The 27,691-nt window shown below is 42.7% G+C and overlaps 1 protein-coding gene across 2 annotated transcripts in view; it reads left to right on the forward strand.

Moving 5' to 3' along the window:
* MTAP (methylthioadenosine phosphorylase) overlaps positions 1–27,691 on the forward strand; it is a 39,166-nt gene that overhangs the window by 10,237 nt on the left and 1,238 nt on the right. For both annotated transcript variants that reach the window (XM_068423279.1, XM_068423280.1), the window contains 5 exons: positions 5,666–5,724; positions 8,105–8,272; positions 15,636–15,738; positions 18,864–19,103; positions 19,645–19,767. In XM_068423279.1, coding sequence (XP_068279380.1) covers positions 5,666–5,724; positions 8,105–8,272; positions 15,636–15,738; positions 18,864–19,103; positions 19,645–19,767 — 693 coding nt within the window. The remainder of the gene's footprint in view (positions 1–5,665; positions 5,725–8,104; positions 8,273–15,635; positions 15,739–18,863; positions 19,104–19,644; positions 19,768–27,691) is intronic.

Below are 27,691 nucleotides of genomic sequence, written 5' to 3' on the forward strand. Positions count from 1 at the left end.
AGTCTGGCCCCCTCATTTTTATCAGCATTTCAAAGCTCCCGGCTACGACTGAGGTAATAGTAGAAAGGCACGGCACTGGAAAGAACTTGTGGGAGACAGAGAGCGGAACAGAAGCATAGACTAGCTCTGTTACATGGCTAACACATAGTTTGAAACTTCTGTATCTTTCACTTCCTTGTCACTTTACACATGCTGATTTATCCTTATTTCCTCTCTTTTAATGACCCATGCTGCAGTATCTGCAAATTCTGTTTTAAACTGTCAGGTTTTCATTTAGCAGCACATTCTTTGTTCCAAATCTTTCTTTTTCTCTGCCATGTTTGTAGCAATCATGTTCAAGAAAGGTATTCAGGCAGTCACCTGGAAGATGCCCTGAATGTGTTTTGTAGAAATCTGTGTAAAGATGACAACCGGTCCTGTTACACGGCCACCTTGAAGCCTTTTGAAGTGACTAGGATGCCAGTAGATAGGGAAGGGAAGGAAGCCCTGGCTTCTGCAACTAGATTTTGAAGCCTGTTGAATTTCAAAGCTGTTGCATTCTTGCTGCATCAGCAATGTATGCTGGCATTCAGTGGAGTTCTATGGTGGGGATGAATATCAAATAGCGGTTAAATTGCACTGTTCTACCCCCAATCTTTTGGAAATTGATATAAACTTGAATCTATCGCTTGCAATGAACTTGAATCTGCCACTTGTAAAGCAAAGGGTCCAGTCTTCAACTTACTGGTCTTTTCATTTTGATAGAAGGCAAAGAATTTTGGCTGAAGTTGTCTTTAGTTTTTAAGAGTATTTTTCTGTCCTGCTGTGAGCTAAGGTGCATGCTTATTACTTCACACAGCAAATGTGTGCTCTCTAAACAAAACAAATCCCAAAAAAGGGGGGTTCGAAGGGGGATGGGGTAGTAGCTGGGCTTGCACCACTGGGGCAACGCTCTAGTGTTGAGGTAGACCAGGAGGCCTCCCATCCCCCTGGGGTGAAATCGGTGTGCTCAGCTCGCTCCCTGAAATGCCTGTACACCAATGCACGCAGCATGGGGAATAAACAGGAGGAGTTGGAAATCCGTGTTCGGTCGGGGGGCTATGATCTAGTGGCAATCACAGAGACTTGGTGGGACGCCTCGCATGACTGGAATGTGGTCATGGATGGCTATGTCCTGTTCAGGAAAGACAGGCCACTAAGGAGAGGTGGTGGAGTTGCTCTTTATGTGAGTGAGCAGCTAGAATGTATTGAGTTCTGTCCAGGGGCGGATCAGGAGCGAGTTGAGAGTTTGTGGGTGCGAATTAAGGGGCAGGCTGGCAGGGGTGATACTGTTGTGGGTGTCTATTACAGGCCACCGGATCAGGATGAGGATGGTGATGAGGCCTTCTACAGGCAGCTGAGAGCAGTCTCTCAATTACAGGGCCTGGTTGTTGTGGGGGATTTCAACTACCCTGATATTTGCTGGGAGGCCTACTCAGCCAGCCATCCTCAGTCCAGGAGGTTCCTCCAGTGCATTGATGATAACTTTCTGATGCAAATGGTGGATGAGCCAACTAGGAGAGGAGCGTTGCTGGATCTTATCCTCACTAACAAGGAGGGTCTGGTTGAAGAGGTGAAGGTTGAGGGCAGCCTTGGTTGTCGTGACGATGAGATGGTAGAGTTCAGGATCTCATGTGGCAGGAACAGAATAGCTAGCAGAATCACAACCCTGAACTTCAGGAGGGCCAACTTTGGCCTTTTCAAGCAATTGCTAGGGGAAATCCCATGGGACAGGGTACTAGAAGGTAAGGGGGCCCAAGATAGTTGGTTAGCATTCAAGGACTGCTTCTTCCGAGCTCAAGATCAGAGCATCCCAGCAGGTAGGAAGTCAAGGAAGGGTAGCAGGAGACCTGCATGGTTAAACAGGGAACTGCTGGGCAACCTCAAGTGGAAGAAGAGGGTGTAGAGATCATGGAAGGAGGGGCTGGCCACTTGGGAGGAATATAAGTCTGTTGTCAGAGGATGTAGGGAGGCAACTAGGAAAGCTAAGGCCTCCTTGGAATTAAACCTTGCAAGAGAGGTCAAGGACAACAGAAAGGGCTTCTTCAAATACATTGCAGGTAAAGCCAACACTAGAGGCAATGTAGGCCCACTGATGAATGAGGTGGGGGCCCTGGAGACAGAGGATAAAAAGAAGGCGGAGTTACTGAATGCCTTCTTTGCCTCTGTCTATACTGCTGGAGGCTGTCCTGAGGAGCCCCGGACCCCTGAGGCCCCAGAAGAAGTCAGGATAGAGGAGGAATCTGTCTTGGTAGATGTGGGCTGGGTCAGGGACCAATTAAGCAATCTGGACGTCCATAAATCCATGGGCCCTGATGGGATGCACCCGCGGGTGCTGAGGGAGCTGGCGGAAGTCATTGCTAGGCCACTCTCCATCATCTTTGCTAAGTCGTGGGCAACGGGAGAGGTGCCTGAGGACTGGAGGAAAGCGAATGTCACTCCAGTCTTCAAAAAGGGCAGGAAGGAGGACCCGGGTAACTATAGACCGGTCAGCCCCACCTCCATCCCCGGAAAGGTGATGGAACAACTTGTTCTTGGTGCTGTCTCTAGGCACATCAAGGATAGGGGGATCATTAGGGGCACTCAGCATGGCTTCACCAAGGGGAAGTCATGCTTAACCAACTTGATAGCCTTTTATGAGGACGTAACCCGGTGGATAGATGATGGTAAAGCTGTGGATGTGGTCTATCTCGATTTCAGTAAAGCGTTTGACACGGTCTCCCACAGCATCCTCACAGCTAAACTGAGGAAGTGTGGTCTGGATGATCGGGTGGTGAGGTGGATTGTGAAGTGGCTGAAGGAAAGAAGCCAGAGAGTGGTGGTCAATGGGACAGAGTCCAGTTGGAGGCCTGTGTCTAGCGGAGTCCCGCAAGGGTCGGTACTGGGACCAGTTCTATTCAATATATTCATTAATGACTTGGATGAGGGAATAGAGTGCACTGTCAGGAAGTTCGCTGATGACACCAAACTGGGAGGAGTGGCTGACACACGGGAAGGCTGCGCAGCCATTCAGAGGGACCTGGACAGGCTGGAGAGTTGGGTGGGGAGAAATTTAATGAAATATAACAAGGGCAAGTGTAAAGTCCTGCATCTGGGCAAGAACAACCCCATGTATGAGTACAAGTTGGGGGCAGACCTGTTGGAGACCAGCGTAGGGGAAAGGGAGCTGGGGGTCCTAGTGGACAGCAGGATGACCATGAGCCAGCAGCGTGCCCTTGTGGCCAAGAAGGCCAATGGCATCCTGGGGTGGATTAGAAGGGGTGTGGTCAGCAGGTCAAGAGAGGTTCTCCTCCCCCTCTACTCTGCCCTGGTGAGGCCGCATCTGGAGTATTGTGTCCAGTTCTGGGCCCCTCAGTTCAAGAAGGACAGGGAACTGCTAGAGAGAGTCCAGCGCAGAGCCACGAAGATGATTAAGGGAGTGGAACATCTCCCTTATGAGGAGAGGCTGAGGGAGCTGGGTCTCTTTAGCTTGGAGAAGAGGAGAGTGAGAGGTGACCTCATTAATGTTTATAAATATGTAAAGGGCAAGTGTCATGAGGATGGAGCCAGGCTCTTCTCAGTGACATCCCTTGACAGGACAAGGGGCAATGGGTGCAAGCTGGAACACAGGAGGTTCCACATAAATAGGAGGAAAAACTTCTTTACAGTGAGGGTGACTGAACACTGGAACAGGCTGCCCAGAGAGGTTGTGGAGTCTCCTTCTCTGGAGACATTCAAAACCCGCCTGGACGCGTTCCTGTGTGATATGGTCTAGGCAATCCTGCCCCGGCAGGGGGATTGGACTAGATGATCTTTCGAGGTCCCTTCCAATCCCTAACATTCTGTGATTCTGTGAAAACCCCAAATGCTAATTATTGTGAACCTTCATTGTTATGGAACGTTGCAACATCAAAATGCCTTGGCAACTGGACAGCAAGTGTGAAATTTCACTCTTAAAGCCATGTCTGGTTCAGAAGAGTATATGTAAGGTAAATAGATTAAATATTTAAATGTCAATAGGCTAATATTAAATGCAGACTTTTAAAAAGAATTCAGAATACACTACAGTTCTGAAAACAAATTTTCTGAAACATTCCCTTTATGAATAAAAAAGTGGTAAATCTGCCTGACAGAATTTAAACATGATTGATTGAGTAAATTATGCTGCTTTGAAGAGATTTCACATTAAAAATGACCAAAAAGAGCTGTGCAATAGGGAGTAGAAAGTGGTGTTTTTATTAGAAATTAATATCTCTAAAATGCAGCTGTGTGGGACTCACATATTATTTTATTCTAGATCTCTGCAAATTTTCAAGTGTGTGATAGAATTAGCTGTAAAACTAAATGCTAACTGAAATCTTGCAGCTAGCATTAAAATACAAATAAAATCATATCAAATAGCAGGCAACAGAACATTTCTAAATGCAAATGTTTGAGTCCTTCCAGACACTTGCAAACTTGTGATCAGTAAATAAATTGTAATTTTTTTAATAGCTATTTCAGCTTTAAATCCCAGGACATGGAAGGAGAAATTGGCACAGAGTGGCTTCCAGCTTGTTAACAGTTTCTTCTACACTGCAATAAAAAGGGTGAAATGCGTGCAGTTCTGAATTGGGCAGGAGAAGCAGCACATCCAACTGCACCACTGTTCAACACAAATGCAGTTTAGCATCTAATTAAACAGAGGACTTAACATTTTTTAACAAAAAGGGAAGCTAGAAGCATTGTGTATTGCAGATTCCTGATGCATATAGCCCAGGAGCAGGACACAGCCCACAGAGCAGTTAATTTGTTGTAGTGGCCGTTGATGACCCACATGGGCAGTATGACCATCTCCAAGGCGGGGCACGTGTCCAGCTGGGCAGCTAAAAACAAAATGCTCTAGCTTCCTGGATGGTTGGTTAGTGAGGAGGAATGCATGTTCTCATTGTGTATCTGTGAGAGGAGAGCACGTGCTGTCTTCTGGTCCCTAGGGCTGACAAAATACAACGCTGCTTCTGCCAGTAGTGTGCCAGAAGTTCTCTGTCCTATCACAGTTCACTTACGAAAAGCAGGACTCCCAGCAGCAGGGAAGAGGGAGATTATCACGAAGCTGGGGGGGAGTGAAGGGTGGGCTGGAGGAGTCTAGAACTCCTCCTCATACCTGTAGTGTGAGCTAGGGGGCATGGTAGAAAGGGGACACAGAAGAGAATGGGGAGGGTTATGGAAAGACACAGATTAAATGTGACTTCTGTTGGGAGGGGGCTTTTAGCAGGGAATGGCACCTGTTTAGCAAAAAGCAAACAAAGTTTACAGAGAGAGTGAGATGTGCTAACCAATTTAAAGGCAACATGTACATGCATTTTTCATGTTTGTGTAGCACTGTTTGAAATACTATTTCAAACTATTTGAAAGTATTACTGTTTCAAACCCTAAATTAAGGAGTTGTGATATTGATGTTGGTATGAACACAGAAAAATTGTGATAATCCTTCTGGTGTCAACTTTGATCCTCCTGTTCCAGACTATAACCTGCCATATCAAATTACAGAGCTGAGCTGAAGAAAACGTGAGACTACAGTGGTAACCAGTATTTCCTTTCATAACTATTCTGCTGATTTCTAAGTAGCAGTTATGGTTTCTAATGTATTTGTCAGGCTGTAACTCATTCTTATTTGCTTGTTTTGCAGCCATCGGACGCTTTGATATTGGGAAAGATAAAAAATGTGGATTGTGTGCTATTGGCAAGGTAAATGAGCATTTTAAGGGGTTTTATATTATGTGTCTTAAAGTTTTCTCAGAAGTTTTTTCTTTTTACATTAGATGAACTGAATTTTTACTCTGGCTTCATCTTGCCCTGTGTGGTTGCTAGCAAACTCCAGCAGAAGTCTGGGTTTTTTCCTGAAAAATTCGATGCTGCAGGGACTAAGAGTATTAAAAATACCATCTAGGTTAGGAAAGAGACATCCAGTGAGGGGTACTGCCCAAGTAAGAATGGCAGCCTGCAAGGCTGCCTGCTCTGGTGGTAGGTAAGTGGTGCCTGATAACCTCAGTAATCCATCTGCTCCCCGTTTGCAAGTTTTCTTTGTGAAACCGGGAAATTGCCTGTTTCCAGATGAACTGTATCTCAGGTACCACTGTAGACTCTTTGAAATCATTCGCTTTGATTATTGAGTCCTCTGGCTGTTGCCTTTATTGCTTAGGAAGCTGCATCCCCTGTAGTTCTCCCTGCCTGGGTCATTTTTATTCAGATATCTCTTACCGTACTCAGAAGAGACTGGAAGCAGGATCTGCAGATGAGTGTGTGGAAATTTCACGCTAATGTAACTGTGGATATCTACAACCAGTGTGCTACTGAATTAAACGTAAGAATACTAACACAGTTCTCAGCATCTAGACAGCATGGGTAGAGCAGGTGCCGATAACAGGGTCCATCAGCAGTCCCAGACAAGTCGAGGTGACGAATCAAGCCCAGGATCCATCAAGGGAGTCCAGGCAGGAGCAGAAGGAGATGGGGCCAGAGACAGGGTTGGAGACAAGGCTGCAGCGTGTGTTCAAAGTCCATCCAGAAAACAGGTCTGGATACAAACTACAGCATAGGTCTGAAGGCCGTCCAGGAGACAGGGCTGGGGACAGGCACAGCTGTGACATAGCTCAATCTGGGAGTGAAGGCTGGGGCCTGATCTTGGAAACAGGAGCACCTAAGTTCATGGGCACCAGGTATTTGGGTGGAGGCCCATGGTGAGGCTGCCTAGGGCAATTACAACCCAGTGCTGCACTCAGGGCCCCCATTTTTTTCAAGACGGTATTTTTCTGTTAAACTGCTGACTGTTACCATCTCTGCAACTACACTTCTGTCTGTGGTTTTACTTTTCTTGCATGGACTTTGCTTACGTATTTTATTATAGCTGAACAACATTTTTCTTATTCTCTCAAACTAAATGCTAAGCCAAGATCTCATAACTTTGCTATATCAAAGTAGGCCTTGGGCTACAGATGGCTGAACAACTCAGCTGTGGTTTACGTCCTCACTGGGATTTATAACCATTCACATACGACCCTCGTGAGTTTACTTTTAGGGCTCAGGTACCTACAACTTCACTTTGTGTGTTGCGAAAAATAACAGAGTTTCTCATGAATGCCAGATTTAAAGAAAAAAAAGTATGTATATTCTAGAAGAGGATATGACAACAACTGCAACATTAAACAATAAATCTACATGCCTAGTAGCTTATCAGAAATGCTAATGACAACATGGGAATCCTGCCTAACAGTGCTTGGTCATGTGTGCAACTCCCAGTTCCCAATTGATTAAGTTTTTAAGACTTTTTGGTCTCTGTGAAAGAATCAGTTGGGAAATAAAGTTCCTCCTTTCCTCCATGGTTGAAAATAATTTTCAAATGTGTTTAATCATTATGTGAGTGACGTAACTCTGTAACAATGACAGAGATAACATGAAAGCTTATGCTTATGAGACTAAGTATTTCTTGTCTTGGTGAAAAAATATACTGCGACAGTGTGAAGTCATTCTTCTAATTTATGGAAGCTGTCAGACCATTTTAAGAGCAAAGAGAAAAATGTGATGATTCTACTATTTTCTTTGGGAAGATGAGAGATTAAAACAGTGTGTTTTTTCTGGTTTTAATTTCCTGTGATGTGCCACTCTTTTCTGGGTGGGAGAATACAAATAGCACTTCTGAGCAGAAAATTTGTAGCAGTGTATATAAATCTTACAAATTTGTTGTAGTGCATGGAAGATTTAATTTGCTACACGTGGGTTTTCAGAATCTGTGGAACCGACTTAAAAAATTCAGAGAAAAATGCTTTTTGTACTCTTGAAGCTGCTAAAAAGTGTATTTGGATTCTATTTTCAAGATTCTTTTCATTACAGTCTTGAACTTAAAAATTTTGCATTTAAAAAGAAAACTACACCACTGCATCTTAAATCAAATAGTGAGAGAACCTTAATACAGTTAGGAAAACAAGCTACGCTGAAAGTAGCTGAAATGATCAGTTCCACTTCCAATCTTGTTAGGGAAATTACATTTACTGAAATTCTCTTTATCTAGGAGAAGAAAGGTAATTTCAGTCTGATATATTTTACTGTCTTGCAACATGTATCTTTGTAGACATGGAAGACATCATACAATTATGCCATCGAACGTCAATTACCGTGCCAATATCTGGGCATTAAAAGAAGAAAATTGTTCACATGTATTAGTGACTACTGCCTGTGGTTCATTACGAGAGGAAATACAACCTGGTGATCTTGTCATAATTGACCAGTTCATTGACAGGTGAGTAACATTTGTTTTTAATTGTGTTCTTAGTTTTGGGCAAGACAAAAGGGGTCAAGTGGGGTTAAACCATATAATAACATGTTAATGTCAAATTAAGTTTTTGTGGAATGAGGTGATAGCCTCAGTTCTTACGGCAAAAAGCGAGATTCATACAAGAAGACGTGATAGGAAACAGGAATGAGATTACATGAAGTTCAGCTCTAACAGACATAGAAGAAATACCGGGCTTTGAAGAATGGCCTCGAATGACCTGAAGTATAGCTCTGTGGGAAGAGTCTTCTGAAGAGAAGAGATCTCCTATTCTCAGATGTGGGGGAGGAACATGGATGAGAGCACAGGCGGTTCTAAGTTTTAAGAAGAATCTGAAATGAGATGGAGAGGTGCAAGAAAGTATAGTAGGAGCCAGGTAGGAAAATATATGCAGTAATAATGAGGCTCTACAGAAGAGAGATCAAATGCAACACAATGAGAAAAGAGAGGAGGTTGTTTTAAAACAAGGATAGATTCTAACATTTTTTATTTGCTAAGAATCATGAAGTAAGTTTTTTCTGAAATCTGTGTATTCCAGTCAGTTGTCCCCTCCTTCATTATCTGATGCTTAGAAAAATTCAAGCAAACGAGGTGGGGGAAGCTACTTTAAAGGTCACCAACTACACCAAATATTTCAAAAATATAGTTGCACATTTTAAGAAGTAAATTTATTATTAGTAATATAGATGTACTATATCTGGAGGTCTTATTTGGGTATTCCACCCAATTTTAAGTGTTTGGAATAGTTTATGCAGCTTCTTTGTGCTTTTCTGGGGCTGCTGGCAATATTTCTTTGCCAACTGAACACGTATACCTAGATTTGTTCTGTGCAGTGCAATGCTATTAAAGTTTTGACTTACTGACATTTTTGTGTAACTGAAATGCTTTTTCTTGTAAGAGAGTACATTTTGAGTACAGTGTATCTAAATTACTCAGTACCCTGCAGGAGCAAGCCCCATATAAACTGCTTCCTGTTATACTGGAGTTGATTTATGGGTGGAGAGCAGCTGTGTTGCTGACAATGGTCTATTTTTTTCTTTTTTTTTTTCAAGACTAAAAGCGTTTAGGCTGATCACTTTGTTTATACAGATTAAATCATAATCATCCTTATTCTGCCAGTAGTACTTGGAAATCAGTAATTTTAGTATCAATACTGTTTTCTGTAGGAAAGATAGTAGATATACTTGGGTACACAGTTGGATGATTGGGAGTAAAGCACCAGTTATTTTGACAGCATTACCATCTAGCAGACTCCTAGGTAGGTAAGGGGAGCCTAACCATACTAAGCTGCAAATCACATGCATGGTAAGAAGTAGCCTCTGGCCCAAAGAGCCTTATATTCTAAACAAGAAACAGTCGGAATGATTGAAGAGGTATTATCTGCTATGGATGAGGGGTGGAAGTATGGAGAAACTAACTCTTGCAGCAGTCAGGCAGAAAGACATTAACAGAGCTAGGCAGTGAACCCAGATATGAAATCTGAGACCGTCCTTCATCCAAAATGTCATTACCAAAATTAACAATTCATGTTGAAGCTACCTCATCTCCTCCTACAGCTTTAAATTTCCCAGCACTTGCCAGTCTGCGTCTTTACTTCTGAGCTGGAAAGGAAATAATTATCTTGGTTGAGTTTGGGTTTTAAGAACATGTCCCTTTCAAGAAGAAAAAATAAAGGGTTATAGAACAAATCAGTATATTTATCTGATATGAAGATGAGTGAAAGGACAGGGATCGTTTACATTGCAGCAAAGAGGCAAAAAGTATCTTGGGCTGCATTAGTAGGGGTGTTGCTAACAGATTGAGGGAGGTGATCCTTTTTCTCCTCAGCACTGGCGAGGCCACACCCTGAGTACTGTCCTGGTTTTGGGCTTCCCCATACTGGAGAGAGTCCAGCAAAGGCCCACGAAGATGCTGAAGGGACTGGAGCATCTCTCCTGTCAGGAAAGGCTGAGAGATCTGGCACTGTTCAGCCAGGAGAAGAGAAGATTCAAGGGGAATCTCATCAATGTGCATAACTTCCTGAAGGGAGGATGTAGAGAAGACAGAGCCAGGCTCTTTTCAGTGGTGCCCAGTGGCGGGACAAGAGGCAGTGGGCACAAACGGAAACAGAGGAGGTTCCCTCTGAACAGCAGGAAACACTTTTTCTCTGTAGGGGTGACCAAGCACTGGCACAGGTTGCCCAGAGAGGTGGTGGAGTCTCCCTCCTTGGAGATACTCAAAAGCCACCTGGACATGGTCCTGGGCAACCAGTTCTAGGTGGCCCTGCTTGAGCAAGGGGTTGGACTAGATGATCGCCAGAGGTCCCTTCTAACCTCAACCATTCTGTGATTCTGTGGTCTGTCTTCATTTAGAGTTTATTCAGATGGTCACCAGTAGTAAGAGCATAGCCCATATATGAGCAGTGTTTCATTTAGGCAAGTAGGTTTTCATTTTGATGTAGCAGAGTAGGAACTTCTGGGGACTTGTTTCATGGCTTCAGGAAACCAAGAACCTTCTCAGAAAAGCGTGTGAGAATGTTTCAGTGTGGAAAACAATATGTAATATGAATTTAAAAATCATTACTAGCTTGCTCTTTAATCAAAAAATTGAGAAGTCGTAATAGTCTGTTGCATTTAACCGTTTGATTTCTGTGATGTCTTCTCCCTGATGATCTTTGCCAGTGGGTGTTAGACTGCTGGTTTTTCAGAGGTAGGGTCTGCATTTTTGCCTTTCACAGGGGCGTATCATCTGTAAGAGCGATTGCATTATATATCATAAATCATTATGAAAACAGTGCTGCTGACAGGAAGGTATTTTCATGGGACAAAATAGAATAATTGCCCACCAAAGTCTGAAAAGATGCAATTTTCCTGAAATAGCTTCTAATGAAAGATCAGAGTCCTGCAAACAATGTCAGCAGTCTTGGAAAGAAGGTACTGGTTAAAGCTGCAAGAACAGTCAGTTATTTTTCTTGAAAGGTACCCTGGCTTCTATATAGTGATTAACCCATGACAGGCAGTACATAGGAAAGAGGCTTGAGTCTAGGTGGGAAGGATTTACACAAGCTGCCGTTAAAATCAGTGCCTTCTAGGTGTCCGGGTACCTTTTGGTGTCTGGGCTCTAGAATAATGATGTGCTCTGTGTAGGGAGCACATCATTATTCTCCTTTTGGGTATGAAGCAAGAAGAAGGAACAGTGAATGAGAATGGGAGAAGAGCTAGAACAGAGCAGAAGGCTGTAGGCCACAATTGTAATTTGCTCCCCTTGGGCATGCACACTGTGGCATTAATGACAGGATCTCAATACATGGAGTTGTGTAGGACTTCTGCCAAGTTTAGGGCGTAGGTTTGACTTATAGTGAGGAGCAATGAGTAGGTGTAGTTAGAACTATATAGCATTTCCAGGCTTTTGAGAGCTTAATTCTGCAGATCATTAGCAGTCCTCATAAGTGTTTGATTTCATATACAGTCTCTCTGCTTTCTTCACACTTATCTATTAGTGTGTGTATTTAAACAATAAAAGATACATTTTTGTCAAGTAAGTACCAAAATGTTTACATGGTGTTCTGCCTGCTTCCAAATCCAAAAGTAACCACAGGTACTACTATGGCCTGCAATAGTTGTTCTCTTCTTTGAAACAAGTGCCTAAAAAAACACCTGGAAGAATTTTTTTTTATGCCTTTGGCTGCTGTTAGTTTATTACAGTGCTGTTAGTCAGCTGGCTGGATCAGACTGATTAGGGGCTTTTTAATACTTCGTTTCGTTTGCTGCTGATGTTTGCTAGGAAAAGAAGAGTGAGAAGGTAGTTACTTACTTGGATGACTCAACTTAATTGGGGAGGTGCAGAAAATAGCTTAATAAAAGAAATCCTGTAACTGCTGCCAACTTTATTGTTTGAATTCTTTGTGTCACATACACCACTACAATTACAGTATTGCTACACTCTGTAAAGTTTTTCGTGGGAGAAATTTCTTTCAGTGTCCCTGAATAGGCAGAGCATGCCAAAACTGCTTTTTATACAGCAGATGCCAGTGTGAATTTTGATTTTGTTCTTTAATTACTAATAGCTTGTTGATAATTCAACACTAGTGGAAGAAAGGGGAAGGTGATGATGTAAGTGATAGAGGACTGTTTGTCACAGATGGAAATGATTGTTCACTCACTTGAGTTGGATTTTGCTTCCAAGCATCAGTCATAGTCAGCATTGCCAGAAAATCTTGTGTTATTGTGATAAAATCAAAATGAAGGAGCAAAAGCCACCTTACTGTCTGATTAAAAATGTGGCTGTTGCTGCAGGGTGGGGAATAGAAACTCTGGGGACGCCTTCAAAATTGTATTATGTGCAGCTTTGAAATTGAAAAAGCAGTAAGGGCAAGGCAGGCAGGGCAAAACTATGGAACAGTGCAAGGGTTTGCTTGTGCTATGAGTACCACTGTCTCCCTGAGCTTGATACACAAGCAGTTACGCATAAAAACGTACCTGCCCCTTTCCCAGGGAAAGAATTCCCTTTTCTCCTGTATCGCCATTCACTGTTTGGCACAGAGACAGCATGAGGGTCCAGAGGTGGTTCTCCATAGAGCCCTACAGAGGTCAGATGGCCAGCAGGAGCTATGCAGCCCTGGCTCTTAGCTGCTTGCTTGTAGTATCAGTCCAATGCCTTCAGGTGCTGTTCTGATCTCCCTCACTGGGAGCATCTCTGCATTTTCCCTTTATGCTAGGGTTGATCCTTCTGGATTGTGCGCTTCTACTACGAGTAGTATGGCTAGTTTCTAGGCAGGCACTTGGTGACTTCTTCCTGTTTTAATGTAAACAATCAGGCAATTGCATAACATTCAGTCGTGCTCTGTTGTTAAGCAGGCTTTCCTTCTGAGGAGGGTGTGTGGACTTCTCCACATTTAAAACTGTGAGATCTAAGGAGGAGATTGTCTTTGGAGAGTGGCTGTTGAGTTCCTTGTTTCCTGCTGGCTCCATAAGGGGTCATGGGGTCAGGGTACGTGGGGAAGGCCTTGAAACTCTGTAATGAGAGGAGCCTTAGGCAGATACTGTCCTTTGCTCTCTGGCTCTTGGTCTCTGGGTGAGTAAGGCAAGGAAAGAATCTGTGATTCATGAATGAATGCACCTTCATGATTGGTGACCTTATTGCAGTCTACAACTACCTGAAGGGAGGTTGTAGTGAAGTGGGAGTTGGCCTCTTCTCCCCAGCAACTAGCGATAGGACAAGAGGACACAGCCTCAAGCTTTACCAGGGGAGGTTCAGGTTAGACATTAGGAAGAATTTCTTTTCAGAAAGGGTTATTAGCCATTGGAATGGGCTGCCCAGGGAGGTGGTGGAGTCACCATCTCTGGATGTGTTTAAGAAAAGCCTGGACATGGCACTTAGTGCCATGATCTAGTTGACAGGGTGGTGTCAGGGCAACAGTTGGACTCGATGATCCCAGAGGTCTCTTCCAACCTGATTGATTCTGTGTGATTCTGTGTGATTCAACGAATGAAGCACCTTCATTCTCACTACAAGGGATACAGAGAAACGATATTGCAGCCATGAAAATTATGTTCTCGTGCCCTGTTCTTTGCAGACAAGTGAGTGGGACAGATCAGGATAGCCAACTCCTGGCTTGAGTAACAGGGCTACAGGGAAGAGAAGAGGCTAAGAGGCATTCCTCTGTGCCAGCCGTCACTTCACAGATAGCAAGAATCAGAGATTTGTTCAAATCTGCCTTTATTTTCATCCTAAAATGAGCAATTTATGGACACATCAGCTGGCCCCATATCAAATAGCTGTGGCCTTTGCAGAGTTGAAGCCTTCCATGCAGAAAAGAAATTGTTGCATTCTGAGTGCAAACACATGCAGTCCATTGCTCAGAGCAGTCATAGGTCTTACTGTTGTTACTTATGCCCGAGCAGTTTGTATGTATGGTGCTAAACATGGTGAGATTTCTTTATTAGACCATGTAGTGATGTCGCCATTCTCTCCAAAGAACATAGGGTATCTTGAAGTCAGAGATTAATATTGGTACATATGTGATCTTTCCTCAGGGCTTTTCTGAGTGAAAGGGCCTGACTAACAACATCTGAAATACTGTAATGCAGGAAACGGACTATGACTTTTCCCATTTCCTCCAATTCTAAATAATTCATTAGCAGATACTGAGAAAAAGTGTGTAAAATCAGATACGTTCTATTTGCAGCTCTTCAGTATCCCATAAAGGAAAAAGTAATATTAGTGTTTCAACTGATTTTAACAGCTGTATCCCATTTTGCATATGTTTTTAGTTTGCTGATCTCTTTTCCTATTTAATAATCTCATGCTTAAGGCTACCCTATTGGTTCTTTTTTTTTTTTTATCAAATCTACTCTAACATGGAACTTGTATTTAAAACCTTCTTTTAAATATTTGCTGGTGACTTGAGTGGGGAATTTTTGTGAGCAGTATTACCAGCAGAAATTCTGTATTTTAACTGTGGATTGAGTTTGGCTGTTGCCTTACTTTTCTCCTATAAAGTACAATTCTCCTGTAAAGTACAATATGTGACACACTGCGGGGAAGAAGGGAACGTCTCAAAGAATTTTTTTCTAGAGGGTTTTCGCCATCCGGTTGGCTGAAGTATCTTGAGGCAGTGCATTTGAACGTAAAGTGATAGCGGGTAACAGTTCCAGTAGTTGTCAAAATGGCATGCTGGCTGGTTCTTTCTGCTGCATGTTTGATTATTTCCATGCAAGGAAACAGTTTCTCAATTCAAAGAAGGGAGAAAAAGGATTCTTCTACTTGCAAGCTGCCAATGCATGTGTGTAATCTTTCTGAGAATATGAAGAAGACATCCTGTTCCAGGGGTTTTCTGGTGGAATTCATACCTTTTTTTTGTTCAGGAAGCTGTTCCTATAAATTCCCATCCTTTCAATGTAGGAATGCAATGATATGAACAAGCTCTGTTTTGACTAGCTTTGTGGTAATTCAGACTTGATTCCTTCCCTTCCTGAAAGCTTACTGTGCTCTTTTTTTCAGAGATTACTTGCCTGACTATTAAATTTAGCTGATTTCTTTTGGGTAGCATCACAGCATAGTGTGACTGTTTGTGTCATTTAAGAACAAATCGGCATTTCAGCATCTTGTTAATGATAGATTTTCTCTAATTAATTGACATTGCACTACCGGAGTAACAGTTTTACACTCTTGAGCTCGATTCTGAAAGGTTTGTACAGAGGCAAAGCAGGATTACAGGTGGTCATTAATATCATATTGATATTTTTGTTCCCTCACAGGAATGCTACGGTTTTGGATTTGTGTAAACTTCTTGCTTTCTCTTCTGTTTTCTCCCTGTTCTTCTCTCTGACCATGTTTTCTGCTTTTCTAGGACAACTAAAAGACATTGTACTTTGTATGATGGACAGCGTTCCACACTTTCAGGAGTATGTCATATACCAATGGCAGAGCCATTCTGCACCAAAAGCAGAGAGGTTAGTGAATTCTGTAATAGTATTTAGAAATGTTGTTTTTATGGTGCTTATTCATGATATAGGAGTCTAATTATGCATTTTTAGAATACAGAGGCAATCTGCACCTCTTTATTCCTGTTTCTCAGATATGTCATGGTTTTAAGGAAAAATGTGACGTTTGGAAGGCATGGGAAGTAAAAGATCTTATGTATATAGCATCTGTCTTCCTAAGGGAAGATGCAGATGATGTCAGTTGGCAACCTAGATTCCCCCAGGGTCTTAATAACAGGACAAAAGGTCTTTATCAGGTAGCAAGCCAAGAGAGCAACAAGTGGACAAAACAGGAGGATAGAATCAGGAATTAGTTCCTGTTTGTTCTGAATAAAACTACACCTATGGTAGAGGCACTCTACATACTTAATACAAAGAATTAAATAAATAGTACTTCAGCATTCACAGAAATTACAATATTGCATTTCTGCTTTTGTGCATTGTAGCAGTTGTAGAATCATAGAATGGTTTAGGTTGGAAGGGTCCTTTAAGATCATGTAGTTCTAACCCCCCTGCCATGGGTAGTGACACCTTTCCACTAGACCAGTTGGTGGTGGTGGAGAGTCAAGGCTTAGTTTAAAGGATGCTAAACATAGAAACAAGCCAAATTACAGTAGCCTTTTGTTCTTAACTGTTGCCCTTAGTTTTGTTGCTTCAAAAACAGTTAGACTAAGCAGTGTGAAATACTGCTCTATTTTTCAACACCTTTATAAGCTTCTGGGAGGAGTGATCCGTGATTAAATATGCCACCTTAGCATATTCTTAACCTGAGGAAAAGGGAAGGTGAAGATGGAACTGTGCATTTTATGCTGTTGTGGAACGCTCTGATCAGAAGCTGTAGGGAGGTACGTTGTTCAGGAGCACAGGAATGCTTACAGAACCAGTCATAACCATCTAAGAGACTTGCTCTCTGTGCAGTTGCTTACTACACTGAGCGGGACAAAGCTGAATTGTGAAGCAGGTGGCCCAACCTATACCCAGAGCATGTACAAATATTTGTACTACTAAGCTGTTCTGCTCTTGTCACCAGTTCACTTCAGTGTCATTGTAGGCTATTTTTGTTAATTGGCCAGACACAGTGTGGTTTCGAGATATCCGCCAGCAGGTCCACAGCGCTGTTAGTAGAGCAATGCTTTAGTGCACTAGGAATCAAGGTGTTTTGCAATGAAGCAAAGACATTTTAAATCTCATGAGGAAACAAAAAGCTACAGATTATACACGTGCATGTTTTTGGCCCTCTTCCATTGAGCAGTAAATGATGCAAAATACTTTGTATTTTTCATGCAACAAGAGTCTAGCCACAAGCCCGTACCAAAGATTAATTGGCATATAAGTTGCTTACTGACTTTGAGCAGGATGTCCTGTCAGGACAGATGGCAAGGAGCTTATTGAGAGCTAACTGTACACTTTCTGAAATGGATTAAAACCAGTGTTACTACTGAAGTGATTGGCAGTACTTCACTGTGTGTCTTTCTCATTTTTTAAAAAAGGTAAGTAGATAGGCATACGCCATTTCCTGAGGTTGCAGGAAACATATGCCAAGGCTAGTTTTCATTCCATTGTTAAGTAGCTAGAGACAATGTTCTTTGGGCTTTACATTTTTTGAAAAGCCAACAGAGAAATGCTCCTTTTCAAACAGAGAAAAAAACATTTAGGTACTTCCTAGTCTCACATGTGATCATTATCTCATTAGCCTATGTGTTCTAATCAGCCCAATAGATGTTTTAAAGAACATGTGGTTTTGAACTCTTAGCAAGGCTGAAAAAGGGATACTTTCACTTTTTTGAAAATACCAGATAAAAGTGACTTAAACTTTTTTCCTGGAACTATCCCTGAAAATTGTTGGGATCATTTCAGGCCAGTTTATCCTAATTCAGGGGAATTTAATAGATAAATACAATAATAATAAAGCCAAAACTATTAATGTAATAAACTAATTAAGGAATTTTGCTTGAAAACATTATATTAAATTGCCATTTAACACGTGTAAATATGTGAAAATACTCTGTTTTATTTTGTTTATGCACTGTAAATGAGAATCTGAAAGGAGTTTATCTTTTCTCTGACTGCAAGCTTTTGAATAATGTAGGATGCCTTGGTTATTACTGCTTTCAGAAACTGGGCTTCACTGCAATATCTTATAGGGAGTAAAGTTGGAACTTTGTAAAGAGTTTCAGGGAAATACTGCTCATCTGTGGTTTAAGTCATATCCCAGTTTAAGTTGTCTATTGATTTATGAACAGTGTGTAATTAACTGGCAATCTGCGAATCACACATTCAGAATGAATATCAGCAATAAACCACAATATTAGGTGTTATTAATCTTAGATTAACTTACAACATGTTAATAAACACCTGCAAATTTCTAAGCATCCTTCTGTGGCTAATCCCCACTATGTCATCATAGTTGCTTTCCCCTTCCTATTCGGAAGAGTTATGGGTATCCTAGTCCCATTTACATGTGTTGGTACACTCTTATTCCTACTGTGTCAACTGGTGTTAGCCAGGCCACTTACCAAGAGAGAAAGTCATGATGACCTTGTGGTCCTAGTTGGAACCGTAAAGACTAATGTGAAGTACATGGTATATGTGAAGTGTACAGCTCAGTCACTGACATGGGAAAATGTGGTAATAATTTCTCTACAGATTCCCAGGGCGCTTTTTGAAGGATATGCTTGTAAAGTTTTACTTTCAAAAAGTAAATTTCCTATTACTGTTCTCTCAACTCCTCCATGTGGTAATGTAGTGCTCAGTGGAGAGTTTTCTCCATTCTGTTCTCAGTGTAAGCAGAGCCTAAATATCATGCAAAATTTTTCTGTTTTCCAGTCTTCTTGATCTGCATTGAAAACAGTAATCCAACTGATACTAACAAAATCAGCTGAGCTCAAGATCATTCCTGTTAGTAGGACTATTAATTTCTCTTGCTGGATAAGGAAACTGAAACTGATCTGTGGTTTTGGACAGCTGTAGCCCTATGAAGCTTGACTGCTTCGTGCAAAGCTAATTTCTTTTGTGTGTAAGTTTTTTTTAATGGGATGCAGAAGCAGTGCACCAGGGGAATTATTTCCTTTTCCCTATATTGGCATGTTTTGCAGGTTCTTATTGAGACTGCCAAGAAGCTTGGGCTCCAGTGTCATTCCAAGGGGACAATGATCACCATCGAAGGCCCACGTTTCAGTTCTCGAGCAGAAAGCTTGATGTTTCGCAGCTGGGGAGCTGATGTTATCAACATGACCACAGTGCCTGAAGTGATTCTTGCAAAAGAAGCTGGAATGAGTTACGCTAGTATTGCCATGGCAACAGATTACGACTGCTGGAAGGAACATGAAGAAGCAGTAAGTGAAATTTTTTTTCCTATGGGTCTTGTCCTGAGGGATATAGATGAGAACCTGTGGGTTTTGATAAGAAATCACATACTGAACTAAATTTGTTCTTACTTGTATCAGTATCACTGAGTTAATCGGGATGAACAATTGTGAAAGTAAGAACAGAATCAATTGTTGCTGCCTCATTCATTTTCATAAACTTGCCTCACTACAGGCAAACCTTTTGTATCCTCTTGTCTGAATCAGGGGGTCTGTGTTTATGAAGCTCATGAGCTCTGTGTATGGGCTTGTCTTCCCGAAATTGGTCTGGTGTTTTTGATTTTGCAGCTCTGTGCAAAATGATCTATCTGCCTTAGTTCTCCTATTTGTGTAAAATACAATCAGACATACACCCACACAGGAAATAATTTTTTACTGGCTAAAATGATTGTGGCATTTTAAGGCTTCTCCTTTTCACTTACAGTTGTATGAGTTAAATTAATTTATTTGAGTATTTAAAATGTGTGCCATCAAAACTGAGAGACACCACTCAGTTTTATTGTGTTTCTAGGTTTCAGTGGATAAAGTTTTAAAGACACTTAAAGGGAATGCAAATAAGGCTACTAGCATACTCCTTACTGCTATACCTCAGATAGGTTCCATGGAATGGACCGGCACCCTGCACACCCTGAAAGTAAGTACACACAAGGCTGATGAGTACTGGGGACAGTGTATGTGTATGTACACATAATATAGGTATGTGCTCCAAGATGTTTCTGCTTAAATCATGACTTTCTTAGAGTAGATGCTTCAACAAACCAAATCCATTCAGGATGGGCAAACAAATTCATTAAGACTCTCACAAGTTTTATTGCAAAGATCAGGCTTTGGTTTTACAAGAAGTGTTACAAAAGGTAGAAAAATGAAGGGTATCTATATGTGGTTGGTGAAGTGTTATCCTTCACAGCACAGGTAAGATACAAATCTATGTGAGTATCCAAATGAAAAAACCTGCACCTCTATTCAGCTTTAGCTTAGATCTTAGAACAATGGAGAGCTGAGTGGAGAATACTGAACCAAATCAAAAACACTGTGCTCTTTAATATATAGAAGGAGAGGAGCCTGTTACCATATATGGATAATAACCAGTTTGAAATTATTAGAACTGTCTTCTCCCACAGGTTTCAGATCCACAGTGCATGACAAGAAAAACTGAAAAGAAAAACATTTCAAAATATATTGGTGAGGGAATTTTTAGGCAGAATTTTTCTTAGGCAAGAGTTTATTTACGTGTTTTACATCACCTCTATTTCACAGGCATGTTTGAGATTCATTTCTGGCTGTAGCATAGAGGGGAAGTACAATGTTAAAATAGTTTGGTCGTCTATCCAACTTCTCAACAAGCTTTTTGAGACAAATAGCCACTTCCAAGAGTACAAGAGCATGAAGCGCGAGAGCAACTGAGGATTACATTGAGATGGTGTGGGAGACAGAAAGAGAATTGGAATGTGAAAGACAGAGAGCAGACAGAAGTGGGGCACAAGGTTCTCTGTTAGTGGAAACAGCAGCAGTCTGAAAAGGAGGAAGCTGTTGAGGAAACTTTTGAGAGAGTCCAGTCTCTGAAAACTCTCTCCTCTCTTAGGTTCATTCTTTCTCTTTTCTGAAAATCACTGTATTGACTGAAATTTGAATGGGTAAGAAGGTGAACACAGACATAAGTCATGTCTTCATATACCTGAAAGTGTGTCCCTGAAATTCAACTATCAACAGAACTGTATGTGCTGTAAAAACCTTCTGTGTCTTCTGATTGGGATGAAATTTTCAGTTTTGTTTCCCATATACTTCCTTTGTCAGTGATTCTCATCTCTGTTTAGTCAGTGTCCTAAAGGAAAGACATACTAAGCAAAATACACCCTGACACTGTTAAGCATACTTGACCAGGTCAGGTTCATGGAGGTCCAACCCAAATCCTTGAAATGAGTCTTTTGCTGATTCTTCACTAGAAAACCTACTTTTTATTAGGAGGCCTTGGATTATGTTTATGACTCTTCCTCACCAGGTTATCTGAAACAGCTATTCTAATGTCCCCTCTGTACATTTGTGAGAGGTAAATTACTTTTCCTTTTCTCCTTTGCAGTCTTTAGTAAGTTGTGTTATGGATGGATAAGGGAAACAACAGAATCAGTATTCCTTCTCCTTTCTAATCCACAAAAAGCATTTTCAGAGGACTGAGCCACACTTTTTGTTTGATAGAGATGCCTGACTATACAAAAAAAAAATCAAGAGTTTGAACAAATAATCTAAAAAATGTGCTAGATATTCCTCAGCTACTTTGGTCATGCTGGCATCCAAGGAAATTTCCCAAGTGTATAATGCTGCATAGGTAGTGAGGGATCTGCCTCCACTTCTGGCAGGTGTACTTCAGTAAGTAGTGTCCTGTTGCTTTCCCTTCCATGATTGTCTTGATTCTTTGTCAGGAGCGAAAGAGCAGGCGAATGTAAAGAGCTAGCACTGAGTTTGCAAGGTTCCTCTTTAATGAACACTAACCCTTCTTTCAGTTCATTGTCAGCTGTTTAAAACACCAATTCAAGTGCTTCCTGCAGCTCAGTCCTTGAACTACTATTTGCTGAAATAAGAAAACATGATGCACCAGAGAAAGGATAGAGGAGGAGTTTGTGTTGGTTGATGAGGGCTGGGTCAGGGACCAATTAAGCAATCTGGACGTCCATAAATCCATGGGCCCTGATGGGATGCACCCGCGGGTGCTGAGGGAGCTGGCGGAAGTCATTGCTAGGCCACTCTCCATCATCTTTGCTAACTCGTGGGCAATGGGAGAGGTGCCTGAGGACTGGAGGAAAGCGAATGTCAATCCAGCCTTCAAAAAGGGCAAGAAGGAGGACCTGGGTAACTATAGACCGGTCAGCCTCACCTCCATCCCTGGAAAGGTGATGGAGCAACTTGTCCTTGGTGCTGTCTCTAGCCATATCACGGGTAAGAGGATCATTAGGGGCAGTCAACATGGCTTCACCAAGGGGAAGTCATGCTTAACCAACCTGATAGCCTTTTATGAGGACATAACCCGGTGGGTAGATGATGGTAAAGCTGTGGATGTGGTCTATCTCGATTTCAGTAAAGCGTTTGACATGGTCTCCCACAGCATCCTCACAGCTAAAATGAGGAAGTGTGGTCTGGATGATCGGGTGGTGAGGTGGATTGTGAAGTGGCTGAAGGAAAGAAGCCAGAGAGTGGTGGTCAATGGGACAGAGTCCAGTTGGAGGCCTGTGTCTAGTGGAGTCCCTCAAGCGTCGGTACTGGGACCAGTACTATTCAATATATTCATTAATGACTTGGATGAGGGAATAGAGTGCACTGTCAGCAAGTTCGCTGATGACGCCAAACTGGGAGGAGTGGCTGACACACAGGAAGGCTGCGCAGCCATTCAGAGAGACCTGGACAGGCTGGAGAGTTGGGTGGGGAGAAATTTAATGAAATATAACAAGGGCAAGTGTAAAGTCCTGCATCTGGGCAAGAACAACCCCATGTACCAGTACAAGTTGGGGACAGACCTGTTGGAGACCAGCGTAGGGGAAAGGGAGCTGGGGGTCCTAGTGGACAGCAGGATGACCATGAGCCAGCAGTGTGCCCTTGTGGCCAAGAAGGCCAATGGCATCCTGGGCTGTATTAGAAGGGGTGTGGTTAGCAGGTCAAGAGAGGTTCTCCTCCCCCTCTACTCTGCCCTGGTGAGGCCGCATCTGGAATATTGTGTCCAGTTCTGGGCCCCTCAGTTCAAGAAGGACAGGGAACTGCTAGAGAGAGTCCAGCGCAGAGCCACGAAGATGATTAAGGGAGTGGAACATCTCCCTTATGAGGAGAGGCTGAGGGAGCTGGGTCTCTTTAGCTTGGAGAAGAGGAGAGTGAGGGGTGACCTCATTAATGTTTATAAATATGTAAAGGGCAAGTGTCAAGAGGATGGAGCCAGGCTCTTCTCAGTGACATCCCTTGACAGGACAAGGGGCAATGGGTGCAAGCTGGAACACAGGAGGTTCCACATAAATATGAGGAAAAACTTCTTTACAGTGAGGGTAGCTGAACACTGGAACAGGCTGCCCAGAGAGGTTGTGGAGTCTCCTTCTCTGGAGACATTCAAAACCCGCCTGGACACGTTCCTGTGTGACATGATCTAGGTAATCCTGTTCCGGCAGGGGGATTGGACTAGATGATCTTTCAAGGTCCCTTCCAATCCCTAACATTCTGTGACTCTGTGAAGGGTCACTCCATTCTAATGTAGTTTCTTACACGCTTTCTCTTAAGCATCTGCTACTGCCTGGGATCAGTGATGACCATTGAGATAGTTTCACTTTGGCTTGGCAATTCTTACGTGTTTATGCTGTTTGCTGATAGTGGCTTGGTTTGAGTGCTAATATACTGAGAAAGGGAGTTGATCTGAAGGCATTAGAAGAACTGGAAACAGGAAGTAGGTATTGGCAGTGGGGCTTGAGATTTTGTGTCAGGAGAGTAGGAGTCACAATTGTTTCTGATTTAACACAACCAAGTACTCTGGAAAACTGACAGGAAAGTCTGAGGCTTTGGAGGCTTCCTCTGGTTTTACTTAGGAAGGGGAGGAAAGACTAAAAATCTTTCTGTTTGAGGCATTAAATGGTGGTAAAGAGATGAAGGATTGGTGCTGGGCTTCTGTATTAGTGAATAAGGAGAAAGGCAATTATGCAATCCAGCAAAGAGAGATATGTATGTATGTGCCTCTGTACAAGTGTGTAGATGAACCATAAAGAGTTTTTAAAAACTGTTCTCTGTGTAGATGTGAAGTATTCTTCTGTATATTTTACTGTGGGAATTTTGAAGGTCAGATGATGTTTTTTTTTTTTAACTGATCTTTTTCGGAGACACCTTTTCCTAGAGCTCAAAGGCAGGGCCTTTTGCTTGCCCTGTGGTAATATGGTAAGGAATGTAGACAGGAAGGGAGCTGAGCAAGACTGCAACTGGTACTCTGCAATCAGTGATGATGTGAAGCCATGCCAGCCTACATTCAGGCTGCAGCTGGGCATCTCAAATGGGCATTTGCCAGTATCTGTTTCTAGTGTTTGAGGAAGCATGTGAAACCATAAAGCTCTAAGTGGACACAACTTTTCTTTTCTGAGCTCTGTAATCTGGCTGCTATGACTGGAGGATCTTCACCAGCCATGAGAAAATATGCTGCCAGCCTCCTTGCCCAGCTGCATTTATCTGTCTCCTCCCATGGAGGTATGCATCCCACCTACCCACACACATGCAGTGTTGTCACCTCTGAATCTCACAGTAGTCTTTAGAAAACCCTGGAGTGTTGAAGCAAAAATGTCCCAAGGGCTGGTTTTCTGCTAAAGGATAGGCTGCCTGCCATTTGTTCCTTTTCCTGTGTCTTTTCATCTGTGATATACCAGTGAGTTTAAGTGTGGTTTGAAAGTTACCATTTTTTAACTGCCTAAGATGTCTTTAGGCCAGTGTTTCCTGGCTCTGTTGCTGTAAAAATAGATAATTCTCCAGGCTCAGGTTACAGAAGCTTGAAAAAAAGTTTGGAGCAAACTTTTCTGCAGGCACAGCGTCTTCCTACAGCCTGTCATTTTGAGGCGTGGCCAGGGTACAAAGCCCTTTTTCAGAACAGGGTTTGACCACACTGTGTTTATGTTGTGGATCAGGAAACACAGATGATGCTGTTGATCACAGAGGTCTAAGTGGTTTCTAGCTGGTGTCAGGGAAATTTCTGGGTAGGATGGTTCAGTCATGGGTGATGTACAGCTGGATCTTCACTGGGAGTGAGTTGTTTAGTGAGGTGATAATCACTGGCAGTTGTTGTTGTAATGCTCATGAAAAATTGATGTTCAACGTCCTGTGGGGAGCAAGGAAGGCAAGTAGAGTACAGATGCTGGAGTTCAGGTGAGTGTAGTTGGGTTTAACCAGTGAACTAGTAGGTATTATCTCATGGGAGACAGCTCTGAAGTGGCAAGGAGCTCCAGAAAGCTGGCAGGTCTTTAAGGGCAGGATTCTCCCAAGCGCAGGAGTGATCCACAGAAAGACCAATCAGGAGACTGACTTGGCTAAACAGGAAACAGAGGTCTGGTGCAAAAATGTAGTATTCAAGGGTTGGAAGCAGGGACAAGCTACAAAGAACGAATCCAGAAGCAAGAGCAGGCATGTAGGGGTGTTTTCAGGAAAACCAAAGCTTGCCTATAGTTGACACTTGGAAGGGATGTCAAAGGCAAAAAGAACTTGAGCCACTGCATTGGTATCAAAAGCTGATCGAGTAAAATGTGGGCTCATTGCTGAATGAAGTAAATGAAACAGCAACAGCAGACAATTTCAAAAGGGAATCAATACAGTAGATTCTTTTTTATCTTTGTTAGGAAAAGTACTGGTGAGAGGCAAAGAACTGTCTTGTTCAAAAGAATTTTAACTCATAACGACTGGGAATTGACCTCTGTACCTTTATTACAATAAGGTTCAACCCCATGAGCATCAAGAGATGCTGTACTGGGATGGTAAAAGGAATGTCATGTTAGAACTGATTTTTCTTACAGCATGCGTGTAAGAAAACAGGCCTGTGGTAAGGTGTCAGAGCTTCTGTCAGTGCTCCTCAGATAAACTTCCAGAGTGTGAGAAGACCTACTGATACTACCTGCCTTCTTTGAACTTCTGTACTAGCCTATGTGAAATTATATTTGTCAGACCTCTGACACAAGGAATAATGTTGTACTTTGATAAGAGAGCTGTGGTAAGTGAATACTGTGGGATAGTTTAGATTGGGTAAGGTATCTGTAGATGTGTTTCAGCACACTTCTTCATTGCCACACTTGGACTTTAATATGTTTGGTAGCTAGTAAGTTGAAGGGCATAAAGGTTGACATTTTTCAGTCATTTTTTCTAGTCTTATTACAAACTGAAACTGACATTCATAATTTATGTATGTAGAGCTCAGATCTTGTAAATATTCGTGAGTAATTTTCTTCCTCAAAAAATACCTCAGTGAAATCAGTGAATGTACTTATGTGACTAGAGTAAATTGGCTCGGGTGAATATGGTGGAGGGGGAAAATTCATCAAGCCTTCACTTCAACTGTAATTGCATTGGTCTACACACTGTGGTCATTGCAGGCTAAGGACCTCTCAAGGAAGCTGAGACTGAAGTGTCTCCAAAGTCCTGCCCTTGAATGTGGCTGATGTCAAAGTTGGCTGTTGCTGCATAACATGAGTGTTTCATTCACTCTCGATCAGTGCATCTTTAGAGAAAGGGTTCTCTTCTTGATAGCTGTTCTTCAAAATTGATGAAGAAACACGTAGAAATCACTTTTTTTTAAAGGAACTTAATTTTCAGCATTCTGACTATATTTGTGAAGAGCTTTCTATGAATATAATGCATGTAAGTCAGTATGCTAAGCTTAAAAATTAAAAGCAAGCTGCACAATTTTTCATTTGTAGCCTGGGAGCCTAAAGTCCTTAATTTAGTGTTTCTACAATATGATTGTGTGGTGGGTTGACTTTGGCTGGACGTCAAGTGCCCACCAAAGCCGGTCTATCAGTCCTCCTCCTCAGCCCGACAGTGGGAGATAAATATGACAAAAGGCTCATGAGTCAAGATAAGGACAGGGAGATCACTCAGCAGTTACCGTCATGGGCAAAACAGACTCGATGTGGGGAAATTAATTTATTACCAATCAAATCAGAGTAGGATGATGAGACATAAAACCAAATCTTAAAGCACCTTCCCTCCACGCCTGCCTTCTTGCCAGGCTCAGCTTCACTCCCAATTTCTCTACCTCCTCCTTGCAAGCGGCGCAGGGGGATGGGGAATGAGGGTTGCAGTTAGTTCATCACACGTCTCTGCTGCTCCTTCCTCCTTGCTCCCTTCCCGTGCTCCAGTGTGGGGTCCCTCCCATGGGAGACAGTCCTCCACAAACTTCTCCAACATGGGTCCTTCCCACAGGCTGCCATTCTTTACAGACTGCTCCAGCATGGGTCCCTTCCACAGGGCGCAGTCCTTCAGGGACAGACTGCTCCAGCATGGGTCCACCACGGGGTCACAAGTCCTGCCAACAAACCTGCTCCAGTGTGGGCACCTCTCTCCATGGGCCACAGGTCCTGCCAGGACCCTACTCCAGCATGGGCTTCCCATCGGGTCACAGCCTCCTTAGGCTCCACACTGCTCCAGCGTGCTGTCCTCCACAGGCTGCAGGTGGATATCTGCTCCACCATGGGCCTCCATGGGCTGCAGAGGGACAGTGTGCCTCACCATGGTCTTCACCACAGGCTGCAGGGGAAACTCTGCTCTGGCAACAGGAGCTCATCCTCCCCCTCCTTCTTCACTGACCTTGGTGTCTGTGGAGTTGTTGCTTTCACATATTCTCACTCCCGTCTTCGGCTGCAGTTGTGCAGTTTTTTTCCCCTTTTTAAATACGTTATCCCAGAGGCACTACCACTGTCACTGATGGGCTCGGCCTTGGCCAGCAGTGGGTCCATCTTGGAGCTGGCCGGCCTTGGCTCTGTCGGAGATAGGGGAAGCTTCTAGCAGCTTATCACAGAAGCTGCCCCTGCAGCCCCGCCCTGCTACCAAAACCTTGCCATGCAAACCTG

This window comes from Nyctibius grandis, chromosome Z, assembly GCF_013368605.1.
Source record: "Nyctibius grandis isolate bNycGra1 chromosome Z, bNycGra1.pri, whole genome shotgun sequence".
Classification (NCBI taxonomy): domain Eukaryota; kingdom Metazoa; phylum Chordata; class Aves; order Nyctibiiformes; family Nyctibiidae; genus Nyctibius; species Nyctibius grandis.